The sequence below is a fragment of the Aythya ferina genome (assembly GCF_964211825.1).
Source record: "Aythya ferina genome assembly, chromosome: 1".
NCBI lineage: Eukaryota > Metazoa > Chordata > Aves > Anseriformes > Anatidae > Aythya > Aythya ferina.
In genome coordinates, this window is record NC_140296.1 from 56,946,748 (window position 1) to 56,974,463 (window position 27,716).

At 36.7% G+C, this 27,716-nt stretch overlaps 1 protein-coding gene across 3 annotated transcripts in view; it reads right to left on the reverse strand.

Annotated features, from left to right (window-relative positions):
* NALCN (sodium leak channel, non-selective) overlaps positions 1 to 27,716 on the reverse strand; it is a 231,534-nt gene that overhangs the window by 124,319 nt on the left and 79,499 nt on the right. For all 3 annotated transcript variants that reach the window (XM_084498001.1, XM_084498000.1, XM_084498002.1), the window contains 3 exons: positions 21,058 to 21,200; positions 20,840 to 20,944; positions 17,964 to 18,050 (listed from right to left, as the gene is read on the reverse strand). In XM_084498001.1, coding sequence (XP_084354127.1) covers positions 17,964 to 18,050; positions 20,840 to 20,944; positions 21,058 to 21,200 — 335 coding nt within the window. The remainder of the gene's footprint in view (positions 1 to 17,963; positions 18,051 to 20,839; positions 20,945 to 21,057; positions 21,201 to 27,716) is intronic.

Below are 27,716 nucleotides of genomic sequence, written 5' to 3' on the forward strand. Positions count from 1 at the left end.
TTGCCTCTTCTAGTTTGCTGAGCACAGGTTCTGCATGTCTGCTTAGCTGCAGATAGACCCTATTTGCAACAATGTCAGTTTTACCTAGTTAAGAGCCGCTTTGCAGAATGCTGCTAGAAATGGATGAGATTACAGTAAAATAAGTGGGATTGAGAAAGCAGTAAAGACACCCAAGGTAATGTGTGATTTTGTATGAAAATAATAAATTTTGTGGGTGTACCCTCAATACACAAAAACAACATGGATAGGAAAAAGCTGTTTAAGTAAAAAGAAAATACATAAAAAATACAAAATAGCTCTTATGATGCTCTTCTCCCTAAAACCCATCCTTTAAAAAATTATTCCCATATGTCCTGCATGAATTGTCATTGCACAAATATTTACCTGGTGTGAGAGTACATGGGGTGGAACGTAAAAAATCTCATCCTCACTTCATGTGAAGGACAGGAAAGCAGAACTGAAGCAAAGGAGAACAAAGCTTTCAGAACCATAGTGAGCTTGTTAAGAGTACTGATGTAACCTTGATGGCAATGATACAGGAACTGCCATTTGTGGACAGTGTAACTCATTCCAGGATAAGAATTTACATGAGACTTCTTGCTTTTCAGCTGGTGAATGTACTGTTCGCTTAAACATGCAGAATGTTAAATCAAGGTGGGAATTGAAAAGAAAAGAAATTAAATAAAAGAGAAAGGCAGGTTGAAAGTTTGGCATCAGCACATACACAGCTGTTTTAAAAAGTTTAATTAAAAAATAATCTATAATTGTGAATTGATTTTGATATATACTAAATCAAAATGAAGGAGCTAATTAGTAAACTAAATCTCTTCTAGTTTGAATGGTAAGAGTTTCCATTGAAGTTAACTTCAAAGGGTTTCTTTAAAAATGTTAGCATCAAACATTTTTGGAGCAACAAAGGAATATCCTTTGATAGGAAAATTCTGTTGTCCTATATTTGTAGCATATAATTCTTATTTGATAATTCTCAATGGAATTATAAGGTATCTCATAAGACTTGAGGAAAGAGGAAGTATGCTGTAATTAAATGATAAAACAAGCTAATAACATAAATCTGACAATATTGCTGCAAGTTCTGCAAATTTATGTTTTCTCATTTGAAAATCATTCAGTTGATTTTATTTTTCCAAGGAAGAAGATCTACAGCTCTTTTTTAAAAGGTCACACTGATATATACAATACAATAGTATTTCCATGTATACAGTCATCTCTGAAAAACAGGAAAATATAGAAATTCAAGCTATTTCATAAGCATGTATTTTATATGATTTTGATTATATCAGGTATTAAGAAAGCTATTTTGTCTTTACCAAAACCGAAGGCCACTGAAATACATGCAAAATTGAAGAACTGTTTGTAAGACATCATGAAATACACACTCCCAGTGTACTTTTAGCCTCTACAAATTATTTAGAGGGAATTGCTGTCACTGTCATATTGTAGCATGCTGAGCTAATATGCCATTCTAAATACCTATGAATTACAGACTATACAGACATATGTGTCCAATTTTCAGCTTTGGCAAACTATAGCTTTATTTCTAACAGATGAAATTTTGTGTGCCTGCAAATTAGAATATGCTCAAAAACTTGTTGTTAATATATGAAGAGTAAGGCCCAGTGAAAATGTGTCGGCTCAGTACGTGGTTCAGTATTTGAAGAGTGAATATGGCTGGAACTTCAAATCACCTTTAAATCACCTGGAATTTGAGCTGTTATCAATTACTATCTTCAAATTATATGAATCACCTTCCATAGATTTCTTTCTGCTAATGATAAGAGTGCCTAAGGTGATCAAGTCTGATCAGTACATTTAATTGTCAGAAAATTGGCAAAAAAAACCTCCATTCCCTTCTATGTCAACCTTTGTTGTACAACCTTTGTATCAACATAAATATCTATCCATAAATATCTATCCTTGCCCCCATTCCCACCCATATGACTTTTAAGTAATTTTAAAATTAATTTTCAGTTAATGTTGCTAATTTACAATTTCAAATAATGTTATCCCACCCACAACCTTTTGTAAACCACAGTTAAATTCTATTGTTCACTCTTTGCATAACAAATCTTATTCTTCTCTTAAACAGCCAGTAGGGTTAATCTTACTCGCTATATAGTCATGATTAATAATGAATAGAAACAAAGTATACATTTACAATTTTTTTTTTTTTTCCATTCTGTGCCTAAGGAACCTAAGTGTTCGTATTATTACAGACAATTTTCCAAATGATTTGTGAGACCAACTACACTGTTTCATATATACCCACTGGTATTACTGGCCTTTAATTTAAATGATGATGCAAGTTCCTAATGTTTTTAGCTTAAGACATTTGCATAATCACAATCCACCGAAAAGAGTTTGTAGCATTTACTATGTCTTCTGTATGTCCACTAAAATGTCTCATCATAAGCTTCTTACTGGTTTATGAAAACACAGCAGACTCACATCTGGAATAGTCTTAGAGATCAAGATTTTCAAACAGCCAGAGGATTTAAGCATGTAAGTTCCTCTGAAGAAATTAAGTAAGTACAAAACAATTCTTGGAATCGCTAAAGTACAGAACATCATTAATTCCAAGAACTAGACAGTACTGTAGAAATGTGTTCAAGATTAAGGATATGCAGGAAAATGAATTTCTTATAGCTACAGTAAATTTAAGGAACTTCCTTTTTTCATCATATTTATAGCTGGGAGAAATAAATAGCTAGTTTCTCCCATACCCCCCTAGAGCACGTCCCTTTTGCCTCACGGGTTTGTGGCATTTTTATTGTTTTCAAGACTGTCTGATATCTGATTTATTCCAATCTATTTCAACCAATTTTTAATGACTGCCAAAACAATACTGTATATTCAGAACATTAGAGATGAAATCCTTCTCCACTGCAACTGGTGGCACAGCTCTTGCTGTGTCTGATAATGCCAGGGTTCTACTATTTATCTTCTGCGCTTCTCCCAAATGGAAAGAGAGAAAATTTGGAGGAAGAGAGGGTGGAAAAAACTGCACTGGCCACACACCCTGTCCTCCTCAGTGGATGTTCTTCTCTGAGGGATAGGGTAGGAATAGGTAGAACAAGGTCTCTAAACACTGTCACTTGGCTCTATTTAGCATGGCAAAACACTGAGAATTCCCCACCAATTTCCTTTCAGAAATCCAGACCAAAAGCAGTGAATCATCCTCTTTTGCAGCTTGTTCAGTGAATAACAACCTGCTTCAGAACACTCAAATGAAAGACCTGCAAGCCGAAGTTGATGTCTTTGTACCTGTTTTTTAATTTTTCTTACCGTAGAATAGTTTCCAGATGAAGCTGATTTGGGGATAGAATTTTGAACAGAGAATGAAAGCTGTTTCTAATAAAAAATATTGTATATTATTCTTACAAAGTTTAGTTTGAAGCTAAACTGCTTTACTTCATTCTTTAAAATAATGTTCACTTGAGGTAATCCTAGAGCTCTTTGTATTCTGTATCAGTTTTCTCTTTAAAGGGTTTGTTGACTGACTCCAAGTCAGTACTCCTTTTGTGATGGATCTACTCAGACCTTTTCCTTAGAGAAATCTGCCCTAAAAAGACCAAAAAGCTTTTAAGCAATACTACCATCAATGACAAAAAAAAAAAAAAAAAAAAAAAAAAAAAGTCTGTATTTTACTTGAAAGAAAAGTAGAAAGTTAACTCTTTAAAAAAGGAAAAATGAAACAAAACAAAACACAAAACAACTTGATTAGAAATCATAGGAATTCAAAAGGCTTTTAGATGGCTCTCTCCTTGTCCAAGTGTCCTTGTAGACAGATCATTGTTCCAGGCTTTGTTTTAGTGAACTCAATGACATTCTCAATTGCAATAAACTCTGCTCAGCCTGCTCTATTCCCCAGGAAATTTCTTATCACCTCTCTGAGGATTCTTGCTCACTGCCACCTCCAAGTCTCATGGCATAAGTTGCAAGATCCTAATGCTTTAATGGAATGATGCCTTGCCTGACATTATCCACATCCTTTGCAACCATTTCCATTTGAAGCGTGCTCTGTGGCATCCTTGAAAACAGGTCAGTGCTCTCCTCTCAGGGGAATCCTTCTCACTCGAAGCACACAAATAAAACAAATATACCACAAAAAAAAAAATAATACAAAATAAGACATAGTGTAAGACATAGTGTAAGCCAGTCTCCCATCCATGCCTGCATGCTTACCTTTCCACAAACAATCCCAATGGCATCAATAAGAGGACTAGGGTACAAAATCTTTACACGTTTCAAAGGCTTTAATGAGATTCAAACATATGCCTATGTTTGCTAAACTGAATTTTTGCTGAATAAACTACACATATTCAGGAGACAAAATAAGGACCTTGTCCTGGTTTCAGTTAGAACAGAGTTAATTTTCTTCCTAGTAGCTGGTAGAATGCTATGTTTTGGCTTAGGATGAGAAGACTGCTGATAACACCCCAATGTTTTAATTGTTGCAGAGCAGTGCTTATACCAAGCCAAGGACATCTCAGCTTCTTGCTCTGTCCTGCCAACGGGCAGGCTGGGGGTGCAGCAAGAGCTGGGAGGGGACAGGCCCAGGACAGGTGACCCAAACTAGCCAAAGGGGTATTCCATACCATCTGACATCATGTTAAACAATATATAGGGGTGGCTAGCCGGGGGAGGGTGGCCGGACTGCTCAGGGTTAGGCTGGGCATCGGTCAGCGGGTGGTGAGCAATTGCATTGTGCATCACTTGTTTGTACACATTATTAGTAGTAGTACTATTATCATCATTGTATTACTATTATTATTATTATTATTAATTATTATTGTTATTATTATTTTCCTGTCTTATTAAACTGTCTTTATCTCAACTCACGGGCTTCACTTTCCATTTCTCTCCCCCGTCCCAGAGAGGGAGTGGGGAGGGTGAGCGAACGGCTGTGTGGTGTTTAGCTGCTGGCCAGGTTAAACCATGACAGACCTATATGCTCAATAGGTTTCGTTGAAATTTTCTTCCTGTTAAAATTAAATCTGGGAACAACAGAACAGTATTAAATCTCCAAAGATATAAAGTTATAAAATGGTGGAATTAAGATCGTGTACGTCTGGTGTGTGCATGCTATAACTCAATCTTTAACGACATGGTCACTAAAGCGCTGAACAAAGTTTCCAAACTTTTCAGTGAACTTGAATGAGCTGTATGATCCACCTCAGTAAATGAAAACCCCTGTAAAACGTGGTGGAGTGAGGCAGAGAATGGCATAACCAGAAGGATGGCTTCAAACTAAGGCAGCCAATACTTTCTTAGAGAACTGTATTCAATGTCTGCATCTGCTGAAACTCTGTGATGCTAACCAAGCTGCCAGAAACTTTTTCTAGCCTGTCATTACTACTGTGTTCCACATTTTATAAGTATCTGACTCAATAGGGTGAAAATATGAATTGCTAGTGTGTTGCCTGCCATGTCCTGCCACACTTTTCCAAAGTAGAGCTGAGTAGTGAGTTACAGGTGGCTGTGCATTATGGTTATGCCTTACTAGTGCCATAGCACCTTTCTTTTTCTCTTACCCTCTCTTTAATTCAGTGCTACTGGAAATATTCTGCTGTCATGGTCGGGTCATGGCAGAAATTGCTGCTGCTCCTTAGGCGTTACTGCTGTTTCTTAAACAAGTCCCTGGAGAGGAGGTGGCTTGTATTTTTTTTATTTTTTTTTTTTGTCTTTTACAGAAGGCAGCCTTGCAACAGCTCTGGTTTATAGACTAGCCATGCCATGCAAATAGTTGAGTGGGGCATTTAGTTAAATTGCTTTGGTGAATTTCAATCTTTTGTTCAACAAAGTCATTTTATTGAACTGAGAGAAACTCAGAAAGAAACTGAGCAATGCTCAGAAAAGTGGGAAGTTTACTTAAAGGAGTTAATGTACAAATATAGGAGAAACAGTTTGGTTTGCAGAATTTATCGTTGCTAAATTTTCCCTTTCAAATAAGCTTATCTTTGAGTGTGCTTAGTAGAATGATTGCTATTAGAGTGTAATGGTACAACAACAAGCAAACGGTGCTGAGATAACAGCTGTATTCTGACCTTATACTACAGGTAGGTAGGGCTAAAGTCTACTCAATACCTAGCAGCAAACAAAATACTGTTTGATTTAATAGGAAAGGGTTAATCAATACAAAAAAGAGTACAGTATAGTAGTAGTACAGAAGCTATTCTGGCTCCATGAAGCATACAACTAGCCTGCACACAGTGAAAAATAAAGACGCCCAGAACAAATGATTCAGATTATCCTCCAGAGGTGGAGCATGGAACTGCTCATCCATAATGGAGTTGCTCAGTTGCTCTGTTAAAGTTGCTTTATTTCTGCCCTGTTTCAGTAACTGTTTTCAGTAAAAGAGTGAAGCATGTACAACTTTAAGACTTCAGCTTGAGTGGCAGCAACTAAATGGATGAGGGAAAGTAGGTCTGAACAGTGAAGGCTTATCAGACTTGGTTAAGGACAGCCAGTATAGACTGAAGGCTATGGGAAAAAAGAGAGATTAAGGATTGGTGGATGGATTTACTGGTGGTGGCTTCTAAGCTCTGTAGAACCAGAAAATCTTACTTTGGGCATGGGATGACATTGACTGACTTAGGGTAAAAATAGTAAGGCTTTTCTTACAAACAACTATGAGTAGTTAGTGAGAGGCAGTTTCTGAGCAGAAGAGAAAAGGCTTAGAAGATATCTTAGAAAACTGAGAAGATATCCAAGACGATAGCTCTGAGCCAACAGAATAACAGACTGGATGGCAAAAGTGTATGCAGATAAAGATAGCATGAAGGAGAGAATTGAGTGTACAGTCAGCTTTCACTAATTAGTGTTCCAGTTCCTCCTCTGAATATGTAGGATCCTACAGAGGAAAGTGGAGGCCAGAAATAAAGGAGCACAGCACACATACTGCCAACTCTGCTATATTAGCAGAGATTAGCAGAGACAGATTCTGAAATCAAGCCTGCTAGTGTATGTATCTGCTTTCCTGAGTCTAACTTTTCTGAAAAGTCTGTGCTAGAGCAAATGGTATGATTTGAACATACTTTGAGCACAGTGCAATTAATAAAATGTCAACACATACATTATAAATAACAGGTGGCATTAATAGCAAAATAATGTATTGCACTTAAAGTACGAAGTCTCAGGCTTTATTCAATTATTCAAAGTGGAATTTCCTTAGGAAACTTATCATGGCTACCAGGCAAACCTGGGGAAAAAAAATCCAACATAATTGAGTGCCACTTTTTTTGTGATTAATTTCTATCTTTCTTATCTTATAAGAAAGTAAAAGAATTTTCCATTGTATCAAACCTTTATCCCTACCAATGAAGAATTATTTTCTAGCCTTTTTTCCAGCCTGGCCTGACAAGAATCATAGGAGGGCATTTCCCTATTACCACACAAACTCTTTCAGACAGCCTACAACATTAATTGTTTACCATACATTTTCTGTTTCCTAATTACTCTTAGTCATACATCCTTCGTATCATATATTGTACACTCTGCTCTACCCTAGAATAGCTTTATGTCTTCTCTACTCACTCCTTTTAAATACTCAGCATTAACAACCAGGCATTCTTGTTTTCCATGCCTAAGTGTTATGCTTTATCCTACCCATGTTATGAAAGAGTTTGTTAAAAAGCTTTCATCTGAGGAAAATTAATTCTCTAGTACCAGCTGGTGCTTTTGCTGTATGAAATGGAAGAAAGCCAAGACACAACTTCAAAAACTGACCACCATGACCAGCATGCTTAATTGTTAGCTGGCTGCATGGCTCTGGTTCAGGCCTCTTCAGTTAGCTCTCTTTGAGAGCAACCATGGCTCCCTCCATTCTGTTCAATCTTCTGTTGTCACAGAAATCTTCAGTTTTGACCCACCTCCCTCACCCCAATACCAAACCTACTGGTACGTGGTGCCTGATCTCAGCATCAGACCACAGAATTACCATTCTGGTGAGCTGCAACATAACCTTCCTAACATCTTAGACACTCAGAAATGAAAAACGCATGGAGAAACACTTGCACCAGAAGGACAGAAGGATGCCACAGGGTTCAGAAAAGAACAAGGGCCAAGTACAGTGTACAGTGGACATGACTACACTGTTCTAGAGAAGCAAGTGTGAAAGGCACAGTCCAGATAGCCTCTGGGCTAGGTATCCATCCTTACTGTGACATCCTTATTGCACTCCTATTGTGACAGTTGAGTTTTATAAATTTTCCAAAACCTCTGAGACGAGAACATAAACTATATATTTTTTTAATATGAAAGAATTAAATTAACAGACAATAAAAAAGACCTCAGACTGCAGAATACCCTGAACATCAAACTAAATCTCAGGCTAGAAGTCAAAGTACATCTATACCAAAGCATGGCTGCAAACACTTGCTCTCAGTTTACATACAGTAAACACCAAGCAAGTCAGCCTTCCTCCATATGCCACATTTCCATTGCCTCCTGGACCTCAAAGCCCCTCTTTTCAAAGATCTGAGGTAAGTGTAGGAGGGAAGGGGAATCCTAGGAAGGGAAAACAAATCTGTGAGGGAATCAGCTCGAAGATCTGAATTTACTACACTGAACTGCAGCTTTCTAGCTTGTAAAAATGCATAGGTCAGCTGAAGATGCTTCTCTCCAGCTGGTGAACTTCAAGATTAACAAAGCATAAAGGATATAGACTTTACCATGATATGACTGTGCAAATACTTCTCTATATAATAACTGCATTCATGTCAATGAAATCACACATATAAAAAAGATTCTCAAAGCTCTAGGTACCTTTTACTGTTTTCAGTAGGATTTAATAGGCGCAAAATACATATGAAAATTCAGTAGGCATGCTTCCAGAAACAAGACTCGATTTTGCTTTAAATCTGCATATAAAATAAAATAAATATGTAAAACCATAGATGCATTTAGGTTGGAAAGGACCTTCAATATCATCAAGTCCAACCATCAACCTGACCTACCAATTTACATCACTAAACCACACCCCTTATGATGATCTTGATGTGTTTGAAGCAACATCTTTAAAGAACCAATGCATTTGCACTACTCAGTGGTAATTAAGCTGTCCCCTCTAAAAAAAAAAAAAAAAAAAAAAAAAGACAGGACTGTATATTATAAAAGCTTATTTGTGAGATAGAGCTTGAAATAGTAACTTTTTTTTTTTTTTCTAAGAAAACGCTTTTCTGCTTTTGCACTATATAAATTTTACTAAGCTTCCAAGGACACACAAACTCTAAAAACAGATTATTATGAAGTACTGGAGAAAATGGAGGTACAGACTTTGGCTTTACAGATTTATCCTAAAACCACTGGCACACCCAGAATAGAAAAGTAAAGCCCTTCCACTTGGATGCAGTCTGTAGAGCAATGGACACCACCAGAGTCAGATCCTCAGGTGCCCTCTGGCAATGCCCATTTTCCTCCACTGGCTGTATGAGGACCCTGTACCTCTATGATCGTAACAAAGGCACCTGCTAAGGGTTTAAGGACATGGGGGATGAATCAGGACCCTGCTGGCTCTCAGAGAATTTACAGTCAGTGTTCAGAATACTAAGAATATGATAAGGCAAAAACTTTTTCTCATAAAAATACTTATGAGAAGTGTGGTTATGAGGTTAGATATGTTTAGGAAACCTTGAAGATAATTTTTGTCATATGAATATGAAATAGACACTTAGATATTTCAGGATTTACCAAGAGCTGTTTGCTTAGCTCAGATTCACCCGAATTACTCATAGGAGCTAAGAAGGCCACTCAGTTCATGTAACCTCTCTGTAGAAATGAAGAGGCAAGAAGAAGACAATACAAGAGGCAATTCAGCACCCCCAGCATGTGTATAGAAAATTCACTTTCGGATTCATGATACGAATCACTCTCTTCACTGACTACTGAGTAACCCAACAATAATAAAAAGACACTGCAGAGATATTTTTTAAAGTTTCAAAATTCTATAAAGAACCCAGATTTTAAATCTACCAATTTATAGAGCCGTAGTACCCAATGTTCTATGCAGTCCTAGTGAAAACAGACCTTTCTTTGAGAAATACGGAAAATAATGGGGCAAAAACAACTCTTATGAAAAAAAAAAAAAAATCCCTGCTAATTTTATTCTAAGACTCTGCAGTCTTCCACTTTGCTCAGATTTGTCATCTGAGTTACAGCTCTAAAGGAAGTCATGCTGCTGCTGCTGCTGCTTCCAACAATTTGATTGCTGTAATTGTGCTAAACACAAAAAAGCTACATGACAATTTAAATACCTGTTTTCAATTTGATGGGATTTGAAACACTGGACATATTTAACCCCAGAAATATTTTTTTCTAAAGGAAACTCAGCTGAACTTTAATTTTAGTGGCATTACTGAATAGCTTCTATAATCTACTGACACTGATGTGCCCCTCAAATTGTAAGTGCAAATTATGACTACAGGCTGTATTGAAGTCCATCACTGAAAAGAACGCGAAAAAAAATGGTCCTCTGCCTGCTCAAATAACAGCAAAAATACTCGTGTTAAAAAAAGAAGCATACACCCAGAGCAGTCTTTTAAAAAATATTATAACAACTTGCATATCTTTAGCATGTGAGATTTCTTGCTAGTTAATTTGACCACAGCATTGGAAGGGTTGAATGTCACTACCTAATGCCACTTTATGGGTGAACTGTCAATGCCTATGCAAAAGAGAGTCAAAATTTATATATATATATAAAATGATCTTTTCATTGCAGCATACAGTTTTTCTGGGGCCCCATTTGAAATCAGGGTTACGCAAAAGGTTCTACTCTCAGATTTTCCAAAAATAAGGAGAAGTTCAGAGATCTTGACTGATTGTAAGTGTCAGCCAAAGCTTTCTTAAGTCTGTGATACCAAGATTTTTAAAACATACTGCCTCAGAGAAATTCCAAATACTCCATTTTAAATCTCCCAAGCAGATGCCAAGGGCCTCATGTGACCATGTCTTCTGCTGCAGCAGGCCCTCCTCTAATAAAGAATCCTGCCAAGGAAAACCATTATCCTTTCATAAGCCTAAATCATAGTTTAACTCCTATCTGTTTTGTATTTGTGATGGGATTCTGATACTCTAAGTCTGCAGGAAAATTACACGTCCAAGCTGAGGAATTCATGTTCATGAAATCTATCTGTTCAAATGTAGAACAGGGAAATCAGTAATGTGTTTTCCTTCTTTCTGTTTATTTTCTGCAGTTAGATTGCTACGAACTGTGGCTGGTGATTTACTTCAGTTGCAATGAACAAGAACAGACAGGTGAAGTAAATGGAAAACTAAGGAGAAGAAACTAAGAAAAAGAAGAACTATGTCTCTAAGTCATTGTTAATGTGCTTAGTTATAATGGTTACAAAGGAAAAGAAGGCAAGCAGGCAGGGAAGAAAAAAGAAAAATAGAAAAGAGAGAGAGAAGACAGGCAGGGAAGGAAGGAAGGAAGGAAGGAAGGAAGGAAGGAAGGAAGGAAGGAAGGAAGGAAGGAAGGAAGGAAGGGAATTTCAAATACTTAATTTCATAGAAAAAAATAAATAGCATCAATCTCAAAATTACAAACAATAATGTTTGTACTAAAATTTTTCTATTTCTGAGTAATCTCAGGAAAATCAAATTCCTCAATTGTAATCAACTGAAATGCTATATAGTTACTTTATGTAGCTTATTCCTGCAAGTTGTTCTGGAGGCCAAAACGATAAATGGGTTCAAAAAAAGGCTGGGCAAATTTATAACCGACAAATCCATCAATGGATACTAAATATAATGGCCTAAATTTAACATCCACTCCAGGAAGTCCCTAGATGAATGATTGCTGAAGTCCAAGACAGAGAATGAGGGCATAAATGGGTATCCAGAAGCTCAGAGAAGGATGATCTGTATATGCCTATTTCTAGTAATGGCGATTGTTGAAGATAAGACGAATGCATTGTTTGTCTGTTAGTTTTATGAGCACTTGAATACCTACATTATGAGGCTTATTATTTTTCAGATTCCTTTTAGTCAAAAATGGCAAACTTAACCATGCAAAAACTGTATTTGGGCAAAACTGTTTGATCCTCCAGTGCTATTGGATTTTCTTTAAAGATGTTGCTTAAAAATGGGATCCTCAATCTTTCTGAATATGTGAAAGGTCCCCGTTTTGTAGCACTGAAGGACAAGGTTTAGTGAGGGGACTCAGTAGGTCAGGCAGACAGTTGGATTTGATGATCTTGAAGGTCCTTTCCAATCTAAAAGACATTATGATTCCATGAATTCATATTAGAAAATAATAGTGGTTCTCAACAGCATAGCAGTTAATTTACATTATAGTTGGCCTGTCCAGTCCTTCCTTCCTCCGGTTAAATGGACTGTCTGAATTTCAGCTGTCTGAATTCATAACTTCTTTCAATAACGGAAACTGGATAATGCCAGTTTACATTCCTAGATGAGACAGTGAACTGTGGTATAAACCTGGATAAAACTCACTGCCTCTTTAGTAGCCATTGCTACTGTGATTACCCTGGAAAAAGAGGGAGCAGGCAGCAGAGGATGGCCACAGCTTGAACTTCTCATGTGTCATGTCATAAAGTTGAAACTGAGCACACATTGAACACTTTTTTTGTGTTTTTTTTTTTTGTTTGTTTTGTTTTGTGAATTCTCAACCAGAGTCTGAGAGTTAGCCAGATGATAGAATTTCTATCCCTCTGCTCCACAGTTTCATATCTTCTTCCCACACTCTATGAACAAATGGGGAATACTTGGAGTCTCTTTTTTACATAAAGCCCAGGATTTACTATCTTCCTACATGCAGCTGAAGGTAGGATGGTACTGTGGGACTGGACTTTATTTGTGCATGTTCTGTTGCCAAAATCTTTAGTTTCCCCACGGTCTTACATTCCATCTCATTTTTTCCCTGTTTTACCTCACCAGAATGTTAATGGCTTACTTTTACGTTGCACTTTGCATGTTCTGCTCCTGAGTCTCCCCTGTAAAACTAATATGGCTATTTTTCACTGCTGTTTCAGTGCCAAGCACATCACCAAACTATTGAAGCTTCTGTTAATTGATGCATTCTCTAGATTTTCTAAGCAAGAATAAGGCATAGAAAAAGGTAGATTATTTCTTTTTTAATGAAGAGTTTCAGCAGTTTAGGATTTGGAATCAATTAAATCAGCGCCTGAATAAGTTAATGAACTCAATCAAATCAAAAGTTCATTTTATCCAACTGAAGGAGAACATTTTTCTTCCACTCTAAGACAGGACTTCAGTTAATTGAAGGAAAGTCATTTATATATGCATTTTGTGAATAAGAAGAGAATAGGAGTGAGTAGGCATACCTTTTACTGGATCCCAAAGTTACAGTAAAGGGCAGATTAGTACATAAATAGACTAACATGCTTTTCTGGTTCACCAAGAATTACGTCCCATAAAAGAGAAGAGGAGAAAACCCATTTGTGCTCTTCTTCTTATTCCAGCAGTGAAAATCCCTAAATACTGTTTTGTCTCACTTTTCTCTCACATTTATCCATTATGAAACTGCTAAAAGACTCAGTTCCTGCTTTTCTAATCATGTCTTCTCCACCCTCCATATGTTTTCTGTCTTCCTATATTACTTTTGATTTCTTTGTCCACCCCTTCAAGGTTCTCCAAACTTCTGTAATATATACAACCATCCTGATAAAAACACACAGCATAAAGGAATAACTTTTTTGAGGGAAAAAGACATGATTAAATTTCTGACATTAATCATACGTTCAAGAGCACTGTAATCATAATAATGCCCCTTGCTTGTTCAGATCATAGCTTTGTGACCTTCTACTTCCCTAGACAGTGCCTATGATTAAAAGTGAATAAGCTATCTTTAATTTGTGAAAGATTTTACTATCACAATATAAGTGCACACACAGCTTGTGAGTAGGTGACCATTTCCATTCATGCTTACACATTACACACAGTGCTCCCTGGCGTTTTCTAAATGGCATTCAATTTCCAGCTGTCTTTCATTTCTGTTGGACAGAATACCCCCAAATATTAGCACAAACATGGAACTATTGTCTTTCTCATTGTTTTCCACAGGAACCACATTTCCAGACTTTCTCTGTTTATTACAAATCCAAGTACCGAGAAGACAGAAGACGTCATTTATTGGTACTACAATACCAACCAGTTTCATGGAACAACATGTGAGTTGAAATTTCCCAGTTCTTTAAATCAGTATACATACACAAGTCTCTGGGGACTTAGAAGAGAGCGAAGGAATAATAAAAACTTCAAGAACCTCTAAAACAAGCAGGAAAAAAATAATAAAATCATAATAATAAAAAAACAACATGTGCCTTTAACATGATATTAAAGGGTAAATACATCTCCAAAGATTTTTAGTGCTTTTTTTTGGAACCTGGTACTCAGTTTTTCTTTGTTTGTGAACTGAGAGCTTCCTACTGTGCTCGTAGGAGTAAATCATGGTAGGCAGGAAGTTCTAACACACTGCAATGTGTTAAAGTAATATCAACAACGGCAAAATAATGTGGCAGTGTGGGAGCCTCAGCATGCATTCATGCCAAATGGTACATGTTGAAATGGAAAACACAAAGATTTTTTTTCAGTGACAAAAGAAAATCAATATTTAAAATCAATGACAGTCTTGGGGAGCAGTGAGAACAAGCAACAAAAGACCACAAAGCACCTTTGGGAACACTTGAAAGAAAAATGCAATAAATAAATTAAAAAAAAAAAAAAAAAACACACAACACATTATACTGAAATAAATGCCTTTTTGCCCCACATTAGGTTAGATTTGTAAATCAAAATCAGGAACATTACTGTTACTGACTTCTCATGTTTCTACTTCCAGGCAGTTCTAAAAAACTACAGAAAACTTAGCAGATATGTGTCTGAGTTAAAGGTTCTTCTAAAATACAAGATTAATACCCATCTTTTCTGCCCATCTCTCATGGTTTAGTCTTACCACTTTTAACTGCTATGCTCCTGTATCCAAGTGCACATTCCAGATCTATACATACATGCTGTTTCTGTTCTGCCTGTATGCCATTCAACCACCAGAGAGGAAGATGGCCTCTCTCAAAAGTTGCCTGAAATCCTCTTTTTGCAGATCAGTGGTGATAGAAGTATAAAGACTGATGATTTCATTTTACCTAATTGGGCAATTTGGTTCAATAATGACACGTTTGAGTGAGATGAAGCAAGTTACAATAGCTCTGCATGGTCTTTCTGTCTGAATTATTATTAGATCAAGAATAGCACCAGACCTGTGTTGGTCTACATGCCATTGTAATGTTATACCTAAGATAGCAAGGCCTGCCAGGCTGAAACACCTGAACTGGTCTTTGAGAGTAAGCATGGCTGTACAAAAGTAAAACTACTAAAACCTGACAGATCCAACTAGTGCACGTAAAGTGACTTGTAAAAGCTGTATTAGAAAGGTTTTATGATACTTAAAGCACGCACATCACATCATTCTTTCTCCCATCACTCACAGCTTTAGAGAGCTGGCTCTATCCATTTACCTACCTAGATGGCACATCCCCTCTTATTGAAGTGCCTCTCAAATAGTCAGTATGTTTAAACACCACAGTAGCCAAACCTGGGATGGATACACTTTACCACTTTAACAAACGTGAAGCAAAGCAATGACACCTACTGAATAACTTTCTCAAGGTCTACAGGAAATTTGTGCTTGGCCAATAAACTGAACCCAGATCTCCAGAGTCCTGCTCCTTTTCCTGAGCTGCTAGGGTACTTCCTCTCCCAATGCACAATATAGTTTGTTGAAGCAGTAAATTCTAAATTACTGAATACATCGAATAAGTAGAGTTTCTCCAAAGCACAGACCAACACCCATATTAAAAGAGAACTTTTAATAGCATACCCTTATACATTTTGGGCAGTAATACTTAAAGAGCCCAGAGAGGAATTAATAAAATCAAGCTTACTAAGAAATTTAATTAAAATGATATAGAACTATAGAATCCCGAGTACCTTTTTCTGGGAATTCCATCCTTCACAGGATATTGGATGACAACATACTTAACTAATAAAGATCAGAAGAATGCATATGAATTGAATGTAAGCCAAAGGCAGGACTTATATTCTCCAACCTGATTAACTCTTTCCCAGATTCAAATTTATATATCATGTTCCCCTTAAGGAGCAAAAGCCACCCAAACCCATAAAAAATAACAACCACATCTCTCAGAAAGGACTTCATGCACCCAGTAAGGACTTCAGAACACCTCCAAAATACTGCAAAGACTTTAAATACGTGGATTTTTTAGAAAGCCTATTTTCTTTTTACTTTTGGACTGATAGAACTAAAAGAATAACACATGGTGAGATGCATAAAGGCATGTATGTTTATCTAGACTTTGAGATTTTGCTTTCTTTGCTCTGTATTTTTGTCTTTGTTTCATTAAAATAAAGCATTTGGGGGGTACTATCCTAATAAAATAGTATTTTAAGGCATCATTTTCCTTTGACTGTCACTCACATCCAGCAAGGTCCTAGATTACTGGAAAGCCTTCAGATGTTGACAAAGGTAAGCAGGATGAGAACTGTGAGCTGAGTTGCAAGAATACTGTTACAGCACCCACTAATGGAGGAGGTTTACATTTCCTGGAACACACTTTACCATGCATTCACATGATACCCCAAAGGGGTGCAAATGCAATACAATGGGCAAAGGAAGACCAGGTAAGTCAGAATGCTATCCTAACATTCATCATCAAACATTTGTTTGCCCAGAGAAGGTGTGGATAACCCATCCCTGGAGGTGCTCAAGGCCAGGTTGGATGGGGCTTTGGGCAGCCTGGTCTGGTAGGAGGTATTCCTGCCCATGGCACGGGGTTGGAAATGGGAGATCTTTAAGGTCCCTTCCAACCCAAACCATTCTATGTTTCTGTGATTCTAACTGGAGGAGTTTTCATTGTGAGCTACGTTTTATCTACATACCTGAGACTGTTACTTGAGAATGATATTTCTGTTGCTTTCAAAAACAAGAATTAAACTTGCGAAAAGGAGTCATCAGTTAAAACATATGCTATAATTAAATATATGCCAGTAGTTTGACAAAACAGAGAAATTTGAGAATGAACAGCTTGTGGAGTGAATGAAACATACGTGAAAGCTTACCATTCAGCAGAGTACATGCTGCCAACATGTACATGTATTTTAGTTTACATGTTAAACCAAACATAACCAAAACTGCCATCAACCATCAAGCTATCATGTTGCTAGAGTAGGTTTGGTTTTCTACTCTGAAGCAAGTTTGTTTTATTCAAAAGTGTCATTATTTAACATGCAAATAAAAATTTGAGCTACTGTGTTCTAATAAAAAGGGATATATAAAAACATTACCTATATTAGTCTAGAATTATTTAAAAAATGAGGACACATTTTTATAAATTCATCCATATCCAAGTGATAATATTAGATCTCAAAGTCTGAAACATTGTATGGCGTACTACCTACATGCATCTTCCCCTACTTCAGTAAGTCTATTTTCAAGAGGAATGAAGGAATTCTGTTTTTAATGTGATCAGTCAGGCTTCTTGTTCTATGTTATTGTATTTCGTAATTACTAAACAAGCATTTCTGTTGAGAATAACCTGGGAGTGAACTTGGTTTGTACCTAAATTTTGATAGGTAAAGGAGGATTACTTATGTTACTTTAAATTAAATATATATATATATATAATTTTTCTCTTATGAGGACACAACGCTCTGAGTACAGACCATTTATAAGGAACACATTTTTCTAATCTTCTCACTTTGGGTGTGGTACATCTTTTTTTTGCCAATCTGTGATTTTGAAGAACAAGCCTACACTGCTGAAAGCAATAGATTTAAAACAATTTATGACTATAAATATTGTAGCTGCTATTTCTCACCACAGTCTCCTTATGCCAACATTTGAGTGGTGCTGGTTACACACAGTGATTTATTAAAAAGCAATGTCATACCTGTAGACATGCAGGAGCTCTGCCCTGGGGTTTATTCACATCAACAGCCACAAGCTGCCAACCTCCAGCAGCATCTTCATGAAACATCTTGAAAAGGAAAATAGTTGTCAGAAATGTTGTATTGATAAATACTGTTGAAGTCTAATATATTCCCCTTACGGGCCTCTATACATTTTGATCATAGTTAATTTAAAATAAAAGGGGAAAAGATTTTTTTTTTTTTTTTTCTGCAGAAGAAAAGACACGTGCTCTTTTTCCCAACATAAATAGATTCTGAATTTTACACAGATAACATCAAACACAATGTCTCTGTTAGTCCTAACATAGAAACTAATTCAATTCAACTCTGATCAGTATCATTAGATGGTGGTACTTGTTCAGAATAAATTTCTTGCTCAGTAAACTTATCCTAAGGAAACACAAACACATTGTGACCTACAGGTATGTTTCATGGTGCATTTGCAAACAAGAGACAACCCTCATCTTTTTTACTGCCAAAATTATTTTACTCCAAGGATCAGACTTTGCTGTTCTTGCACTGATGCATATCAACAGTAGCTGTTCAGTTCTTCTGTACTGTTATCCAAAGCTCTTAATTGCTGTAAATATTTGAATGATATGCCAGCTCTAAATGATGTAAATGGAAAAAAAATCTCATAAACACAGCGGTACTCAAATTTTACTAATTCTGTTGTTTGTTTGTTTGTTTGTTTGTTTTTCCTTCCAGAAATTAGAACATAAAACATGTAGACTGCTGGGCTTAAGGAAGGGTGAGAAATCATATCTGGAAGTAATTAACACTGTCCTTGAAGGTGTCCTTGAAAGAAAATGAACAGCTCTACCATTTTTAAATGTCACCTGAGAGTCTGCATGTACTATGTAATGAAGTGTGGAGAAGTTCCCGTCTTACTCCCACCTTTTTCCTGATACCCAACACCAAAAAAGTTACTTCTACACAGTAACACAGCCACCACAGCAAGGCTAAATCTTAAAAACCCTTCAGAGAGAAGTGCTCATTAAACTGAGGGCAATGTCACACAACTGTAGTTGTGATGCTGCTAAGTCCTTACATAGCACTAGGAAGAGTTGCTAACTCAGATCAGCACTGAGTTATTCTTCTTTGTACCATGCTTTAGTGTGCAGTGCTGGAGGGCTTTCCAAGAACCTTTTTTCTATCCTTCTCTAGAGCCCCCTTCTTTGACTCTCAGACCTTTTCCATAGGACTAAGTTTTGGGACTAGATCAATGATTTATGAAGTGGGAAAACAAGATACTGTTGCTCTTTCTAAAGGTTATTTCATGCACAAAATAATCAAGGTTTTTAACTTGCATCTGGTGCTTTGAACAAGAAATTCTGTGAGAAATTTTCTGCCCTTCTTAATACAGAAAAAGATATATTTTTAAAAATTTTTTTTTGTAGTTCAGTAGGCTGGACTCTTTTATGTCTCTTTAAGCCAGTGACTCAAGAAGCAAAGTAACCATTTACTTGTCTCCAGCATACATACCATTTTTATTTTGCATGATTCTATTTATATTCAACATGTTCATATTGTTCAGCATAATGACATTATTATGGGAATTTCTCTTATTCTTGGAATTCTTTAGCATTGGCTGCTTCTTGAATTTCCATATATAGACCAGCTCCTCATTCAGTGTATGTAGGTTAAGCCTATATGATTGAGGTATTTGTCCCATGACATAAACATAACATACCTGGGGCAAAGTATGTATGATGTGGAAAAGTCCTTTTTTTATGTGGCATTAAGTTGGTATCACCAAGCCTGCTTTGAAAAAGCAGTAGGTAGAGTAGAAATGATTGCCACAAAGTCTATTTGAGGCCAAAAATGTAGCAGCAAGTAGAAAGGGAATAGATTTACACAAGGTTTACAAGAATATCCAAAGGTATATCAGAAAATATTTAATAAATATTTTGAAGGTGCTTAAATCCCCTGGTTTAAGAAAACAAATAATCTCTAGCTACAGTGGTTATAACAGTTTTCCTCATTCGTATATCACCTATCTAGCTTCCTAAGGGCTTTTTGCAGGTAGTTTGTACTGGTCCCTCACAGATGGCAAACAGCACCTGCCTGGAAAAGCCTGACCACCTGTACACTCAGGATACCTAATATGATTTTCAGAATAGTAAGTGAGAGAGTTAACATCTCAACAAGTTAGCCCACCTTTTTTTTTTGTAGTGGGTCTTTCACAGTACACAATCCAAGCTTCCTGTCATAGCTTCTTCCCACCCATTATCTTATAACCAGGTTCTCAAATGCAGGTTGAGGTTGGCAACCTCAAATCTCAGCACTGCTCTTTCATTGCCTTAACACCTCATTCCTCTTTGCTCTCAACATGATCTTCTCAGTTCCAGGACTCACTTCCCCAGACACTTCAGCTACACTCTGACCTCTCTTCTTCTAGATACAGTTTGTGATTTCAGCTCTTTTTCTTTAGCACAGAAAGTGATATTCACTAACAACCCTAATTCCAAACCCTCCAATGACATGAGGGAAAAAAAAAAAAAGAAAAAGAAAAACAACAACAACAAAAAACTTTATCTTAATTAAAAGAAAATAGAAACTCTTCCATATCATACCCAGACACCCAGAGAACCACTTTAAAGTCTTTACCATTCTTGTTTTTTGTTTGTTTGTTTGTTTGTTTTTTTTTAAGTCTAGTAGGATAAAATCTCCCAGAACAGAATTTTATATGAAAATACATATATCAACTTTAAAATATAAGTGGTAACAGGTAAAGTGAAGTAAAATTGAACCTAGTGGGATGAAACAATAATTCACAGGAATTTTTGACTTATTATTAATTCCTAAACTAAAACCAATCAAGCTCCCAGAGAAGCTCAGTATTTGGGTACTTCACCTGGGTGGTGGCAGTTGAAGTGGTACTGCTTCTGGATCCCCACATCTGCTGAAACTGCACTCTAATTTCTGCAAATGTTTCAATGATAACTGCGATGAAAACATTCTATAAAAAGGAAAAGAAAGAATGGCTGACGTAAAGCTCGGCAAGCAGAAAAGAGAAGAAATTCATTCAGATCTGCTTTTCAGATAGTTTTAAAAGAAGAAATTTTTCAGTACCTTCACAAGCCAGGCCAGAAAGAAAATTAAGGTGATGAAATAGAAATATGAACGCCATCGGGGAAAGCTGTCGATTGCTCGATACATAAGGAACACCCAGCCTTCCTGAGAAGCAGCTTCATAAACAGTAAATATGCTTGTGCCTAAGGAAAAATGAAAATGTTTGCCATTAAGCCCCTTGAACTTTTTCAATATTAAAAAACAATCATCTTTTATCTATTTTTCTTTTCTCGGAAGGATATCAGCCCTCCTCTCCCCACTTCAAAGAGAAGATTTCAGGTGCATTTCTACGTTTCTTCTTTCTGCAATTGTATATGAATTGATTTTATATCAGACCAGACTCCATTCTCTCCCTGGACACACATACATAATCCCTTAGATGGGTTCATTGGGACTATGCAAATGTCTCCAAAGGTAGAATTTCTCCCCTCTTGTGATTTCAGCAGCACCTGTGAGAAAAGGCAGATTTAATTAAAACTATCAGGATCAACATTCAGTAGGTGAAAGGAATCACTATTAATACAAGCAAGATTGAACAAGCAGCAATACACCAAAATGGTGCTTGATACTAGTCAGTGCCATTAAGTGTCTGCAAGAAGCTACTGAATGATGTTGAAGCTTGGGCAGGTAGCCATGACAGTTGCATTAACATAGATGTTCTGTGTTAAAAGCTGTTAAAGTATTTTTAAGTTGATCTTACTATAACATTCTGGAAAGGGGCAAGAAAAGTTATGAGGGGTTTATGTGTGTGGAAACCACTGTAAGGTCTGTACAGATACTCTGCAAAGTGCAGGGCAGACTATAGAGCAAATTTAAGTATGCTGAGTGATGCACGTCTCTCTCAGTTCCACCACTAGCTGTAATTTGGCTCAACAAACATTATGCTTAGCAAAATAAGAGCTAGTTACCTGTATTGGATGGGATGCTAAAATGCTTGTGCCTGTGCCCCGATTCACAATAACAACGCAAAGAGAAATTTTCTCCACTCAAAGGGAGCTGGGCTGCTCAGACTTAGATGGCCTTTTGGTATGGGCACCAGGGTGTGCAAACCGAATGGTGAGTCTTAACTGCAGCACGCTTGGACATGCACTCAGCTGGCAGCACCCACACACAGCTACGCTTGCCACCAGGGGATAATGCATCTGGTCTCCTTGTTTTATTATTCCAAAGACTACGTAGACAACATCAGACCTTCAGCCCTTTATTCTATAGAAATGGATGCTGGATTGATGAAAATGAAGTATCTGTTTATTTTTTATGCTTTGGGGTTGCAGAGACTAGAGGCTGCAATTTGTTGGCAGCCACAACGCAACTCCCATCTAAGTTGACAACATTTTTTACACAACAGCTAAATTTAAGCACTTCTGATTTTGATTTCATCCCTTCCATCAGTTAGCTATTGGCAAGTCTATAAGACACAAAAGGTTTGAGAAGGGGTAGGTCTCAAAATCTCAAATACATAAAAATAAAATAAAATAAAGAAATGCCACATACTGCTCATCCTCCTCTCTGTTTTTGCCACCTAAAAGGAACAGAATAATAAGTCTATTACATTAGTCTATATTAGTCTATAAAAGATAGAAATTAGGGAAATATGCAGAAATAAATGGAGAGTAGAGATTTTCATAGCTTTTTTTTATAAGAAATAATATTCTGATATGATTGAAAACACTTGTTGGAGATCACTTTTCTTACCTATTAATTTTTCCCTATGTGAAGCCAGTAAGAGATGATAGATCAGCTTCGCTTTACTGAAAACAGAGATACTTAAAAAGTCTCAGTAATTGGAAAGTGCTAAATCTGCTAATACACTCTAAAGTGAGTGTCTCCAAAATTCAATGATAAATTTGTCATGAGTTACAATGAGAAAGAGTTTGGTCCTCTTTAAGTACAGAAAATTGGACTGTTTGCACAACTGTTATATATAATTGATTTCCTTCCTCTCACTATGTAGTCCTGGAAATAAATGCGTAATAATAAATAAAGACAAGTAAATAAATAATGTAGCTAGTGTTACAGAGAATCATGGTTAGACCTAAATTGGACCAAATACATGACCTGCATTTAAATAGATCTTGCCAATGGATGTCTGTCTATACAACACTGATTCTTCCTGTGCCAGGCAAGATAGGGGAGAATGCACCTTCTTTGTTTTCAGAGCTCTTTGTGGAATTACTGGAGAGCTCCAGCATGGACCTCTGCAGAAATTAGAAGTATTCTTTGACAGGTAAAGGAAACAAGCAAGCTAAGGCAAAAGAAAGAGGAGACTGCTTAAAAGAAAAAGTCTATGTGATACGGTAATTATTTTGAAGGGAAAAGATTAGGAATGAAAATTTCTAGTCTTGATTTACCCTACTGGCACAGAAACAATACAGCAGTGACTTTCTAACTTGATGCTAACATCTAATGCCTCGAGCAGACAAGCATCCTTTCCTTCCTTTACAGCTAGACCAAATTTCCTTCACCCTGGTTTCTCATATGATATATCTATTCCTAGAGGGTTGCATCGTTTCCATGTTGAGTACCAATTTGATTATGCTTCGCACACTATCTGACCCATCTGAGCATTTCCTCCTCTCATACCTGTCCTCATCACAGCACTCATGCTCATCTTGTACTCCTACTCCTCAACATTTCAGGCAGGTCTTGTCTTGTGCACATCCTGAGAACAGCATGTATATGGTGGAGCAGAGGTGAAAGGAGAGAATGAGACAGGAGTGGGGCAGGCCAAAGCATTCACCATTTGAATGAAATGTCATCAAAATTAGTGTTTTCCAAAGCCACAATGCTTGTCAGAGCTGTATCTGATTCTGTGGAGGTCCTTTAAAAGCAGGAGACTCTTCCAGGAACAAGAGTTTTTATTCAATATGACTGGCACAGAATGGAGTTAAAGGCACAATTTCTCTCCAACTGCAGAGTTCTGGCATGAAATCTCCTTCAATTTTAGGTAGACACGCGATGTGAACGGCAGTAATCCAGTGTCCCACATGGAAACAATCAGGTCGGAAACAATCAGGTCTTAATCCAAAACTGGATTTTTAGCTCTATTCCATTTACGTACATTTTAAATCTCTTGGTTTTACCCTGAGAAGGAACAAAATTAAACTGTGAAATTAAACTGTGAAATCTCACAAACTGCTGTGAAATTGCAGAATTGTCCTACAGTCACCTTTTAACTCTGCTCCATGCTTCATTTCATGAACAATCCTTCATAAAAGAGAGAAGAACAGCTTGAGGAGTGCTGCCCTTAGCAAAACACAGCAGCTGCTAGCGACATGGAGATATTGAGCAGGAACCAGCTGACTTCTCGATCCCTCTACATTTGTACCATCCACATATTAATGTGGATCCCACACACAGGTGGGACGAACCTGGAAGTATTTTTCCCTTAGGGAGTCTCCTTTATGGATGGATCTTAACTGAAAAGAGGAGACAAGGCTGAATGGAATCTCTTTGTAAACACTTGCTAGTTTGATCTATAGGTGTAGAGTGGTTGATATAGTCACAGTGGGTAGGCAAAAATGTTAATCCAGTCTATTAATTCCTTTGGTTATTGAATTCCTTCCTATTTATTGCATGTGCTTCTCAGGACCAATGGACAGAAATAAATAATAATAAAAAAAAAATAAAAAAAAATAAAGAGGAAAGAAAAAGCAATCAAGCATATATAGCAAAACTATTCCAGATTCTTCAGAAAAGAGTATGGTCTCTATCAATACTGAAATATTCATCAGTGATCACTTCATGGGTATTTTGCATTTCAAAAATTCAGAAAGTAATGGTTCAATTATCTAATATTATACTGTTGCTGAACTGATTAAATTATTGAACAAAACAGTGCTGTTAAGGACAGGCAGAGATTAAGAAAAAAAAAGAAATCTATTAAAAGTTGCTGGCTAGGAAACTGTAATTAGTCATTACCAATGGGAAAGTCACAGTGAAGATTAGTAAAATAGCGGGGATGTCATGCAAAGTATTTATAACACACACACTGGGCCATCTGCCACAGTAAGGCAACACAGTGAATGGACAAAAATGCAAAATTAACCCATTTGAAATGATGTGTTTATATATGACATTAGAGTAATAGAGTAATACCTTGTATGTACCTGGTACAGGTGTTCTTAAGGCTATCCTTCCACATATTTGTATGTGGAATAAAACACTTCCTTTAACCATTATAATGCAATTGCCCCTAAGAAGACACATTCTTACTTAATGTATGTGACTAGAAAGAAACATTGCTTTCAAAATCAATGCCAAGAATCATGCTGCTAATTACCTCTAAAAATGCTGTTTCATCTGGATGTAGAATAAAGGCATGACAGTAAGGGATCCAAAACAATGAAATATTTTGCTTTCAAAAGTGTTTTTTTGTTTGTTTGTTTGTTTTTTTCCCTTGGTTAACAACTTCATTACTGCATGTTCTTTGCTCTTCTAAAAGTTACATCCATTTAAAGACAGTCAGCAACAAACTCTGTTCTTTGTGAGTCTCTAGACTTCTTCTCCCAAAGCAAATGCATAAGCTATTGAAAAGATTCTCCTTTCGTGGCAGCTCTGTTCTTCTCACTATGAGTTTTAAGTGACAGTAGGATACATCACAAAACAACCTGAGGTGGCAATGCAGCCATTTGTGAAACTTAACTTATGCCTCAGATCAAACAGCAAAATTCTCCGTTTCCATAGGTGTCAGTATTTGTCAGTATTTGTCAGTATTCTGTCCATCAGTGACACAATGTCTTCCTCTACTAGTTCAGAGGGATTAAGCCCTGACCACATAGTGCTAGAAGTCCCATGGTTAAGGCACGTGAGAATGGAGGACTTCGTGTAGTTGTGCAAGTCAAGAAGGAATATGGGCATCAGGGCTTGGAAAACCTGCAAAGCCTAGCCATTTGAATACACAACAGGCCCCATTTACTGTAAAATATGGTCATCCCTTGTCAACGTTCTAGACATTTAATCAAGATTAATCTAATCTAACTATAGGTGTCAGTGAGACATTTCAGTCATTAAAATGCTTTGGGCCATAAAGATCACAAAATCAGAGAAACGTTAAGGTTGGAAAAGACCTCCAAGATCATCTGGTCCAACCATCCCTCTACCACCAATATCACCCTCTAAAGGTGGTTAAACACAAGACTGTAATGGCACAGTTAAGGCATGAAGGCATGGGTAACACCAAATTTGGGACTAGGAATTCAACAGCTGCATCTACAATATTGTTAAATATTAGTAAACAAAAATATTGACAAAATATTTAGGATAATTTTCCTATTGTGTGTCTCAGTAGATGGCTAAAACTTGGTGGCAAGAAAGATTAAAGTCATTTATGAGGAACTTTCTGATGAGAACAGAGGTGAAATAAAGGAATATGCTTGGAAATTTCTGGTTTAGTGATTTTGTTTGAACTCATCCAATACATTCCACATTTTTACGTTACAATAAAATACTTCCTTTAACCAAGTTGGATGGTTCATCAAAACAAGGAAGGAAAACATTTCTCAATACACGGATCCAAATAAATACATCAATATCACAATCTGTGTCAGACTCAAAAGACTGCTTTTATACAACCAATACATATGTCTACCTTGGGAAATGTTCTACAACTGCACATGGTTATTATCAAAAAGAAAAGAAAAGGTCCAGAAAATGAAAGATTTAATGAAGTATGGGAAAAAAAAAAAAGAATCTTGCTCAACTTGTGCAAAGTTTTCATTTGTTTCATAACTTAAAGAAGAAAGACAGTAATCAGGAGGAAAAACTGTATCACTACTAGTTATGCTCATTTAGGTATATAAGTATTCAGCACTGAAATGTAGCGAGCTTATGCCTTCTTCATACATAAGTTTCTTTCAAATCTACCAGCTGGGAGCATTAGCCTGAAGGGGCATGGAGAAAGAATTGTTGCTTTACCACCCAAAGGACAAATGATTATAATGACTACAAATTATTATAATTGAAGAAAATTTTACTGGTTTTCATGCCTAACAGAGTGCAAAGTTGCCTGGCTCTTCCATGCTACGCAGATGAATAGTGTACTGGGTAGAAAAAAAAAAAAAAAAAAAGAAAAAGGAATTAAAATTACAAGTGCACATGGTTGATGATTTTCAAATACCTAAGGAAAAGTTATTTATGGAAAAAAAACAAAACTTGACAGAAGAGAACAATAGCATCATTATGCAGGGATTCTGTTCTATACAGTATATTTTATACTTATATATATTTTACAAAAATACAGGTTTTCCTACTCTCTTTTGAGCCTCTGTGACACCACCACAATCTGTGACATCAGATCTTGCTATAGTCAGCTCATCCTGTGCATGGACATCAGCAAAAAGGGAGTGCACTAAGGCTGTCACTTCAAGACTACAGAATTAAAGGAGCCGAACTAAAACGTCATATGCAAAATTTACCAGATCTGAAACACAACACTTTCCTCCTAACTCTATGCTATGTTCTTGTTTCAAGATTCAAAACTTCATGTTATAAGGGAAAAGAATAAACTGTGTCAAGATGTAGTCCTTTATTAATACCTATGCCCTATGGCATTTGTAGCCACTCCAGGTGGAAAACAAAAACAAAGCCTAATATATGGAACACCACTAGCTCCAGCATTTTCTGCGTATGTATTCTATGTTTACTGGCTGTGTTGGATC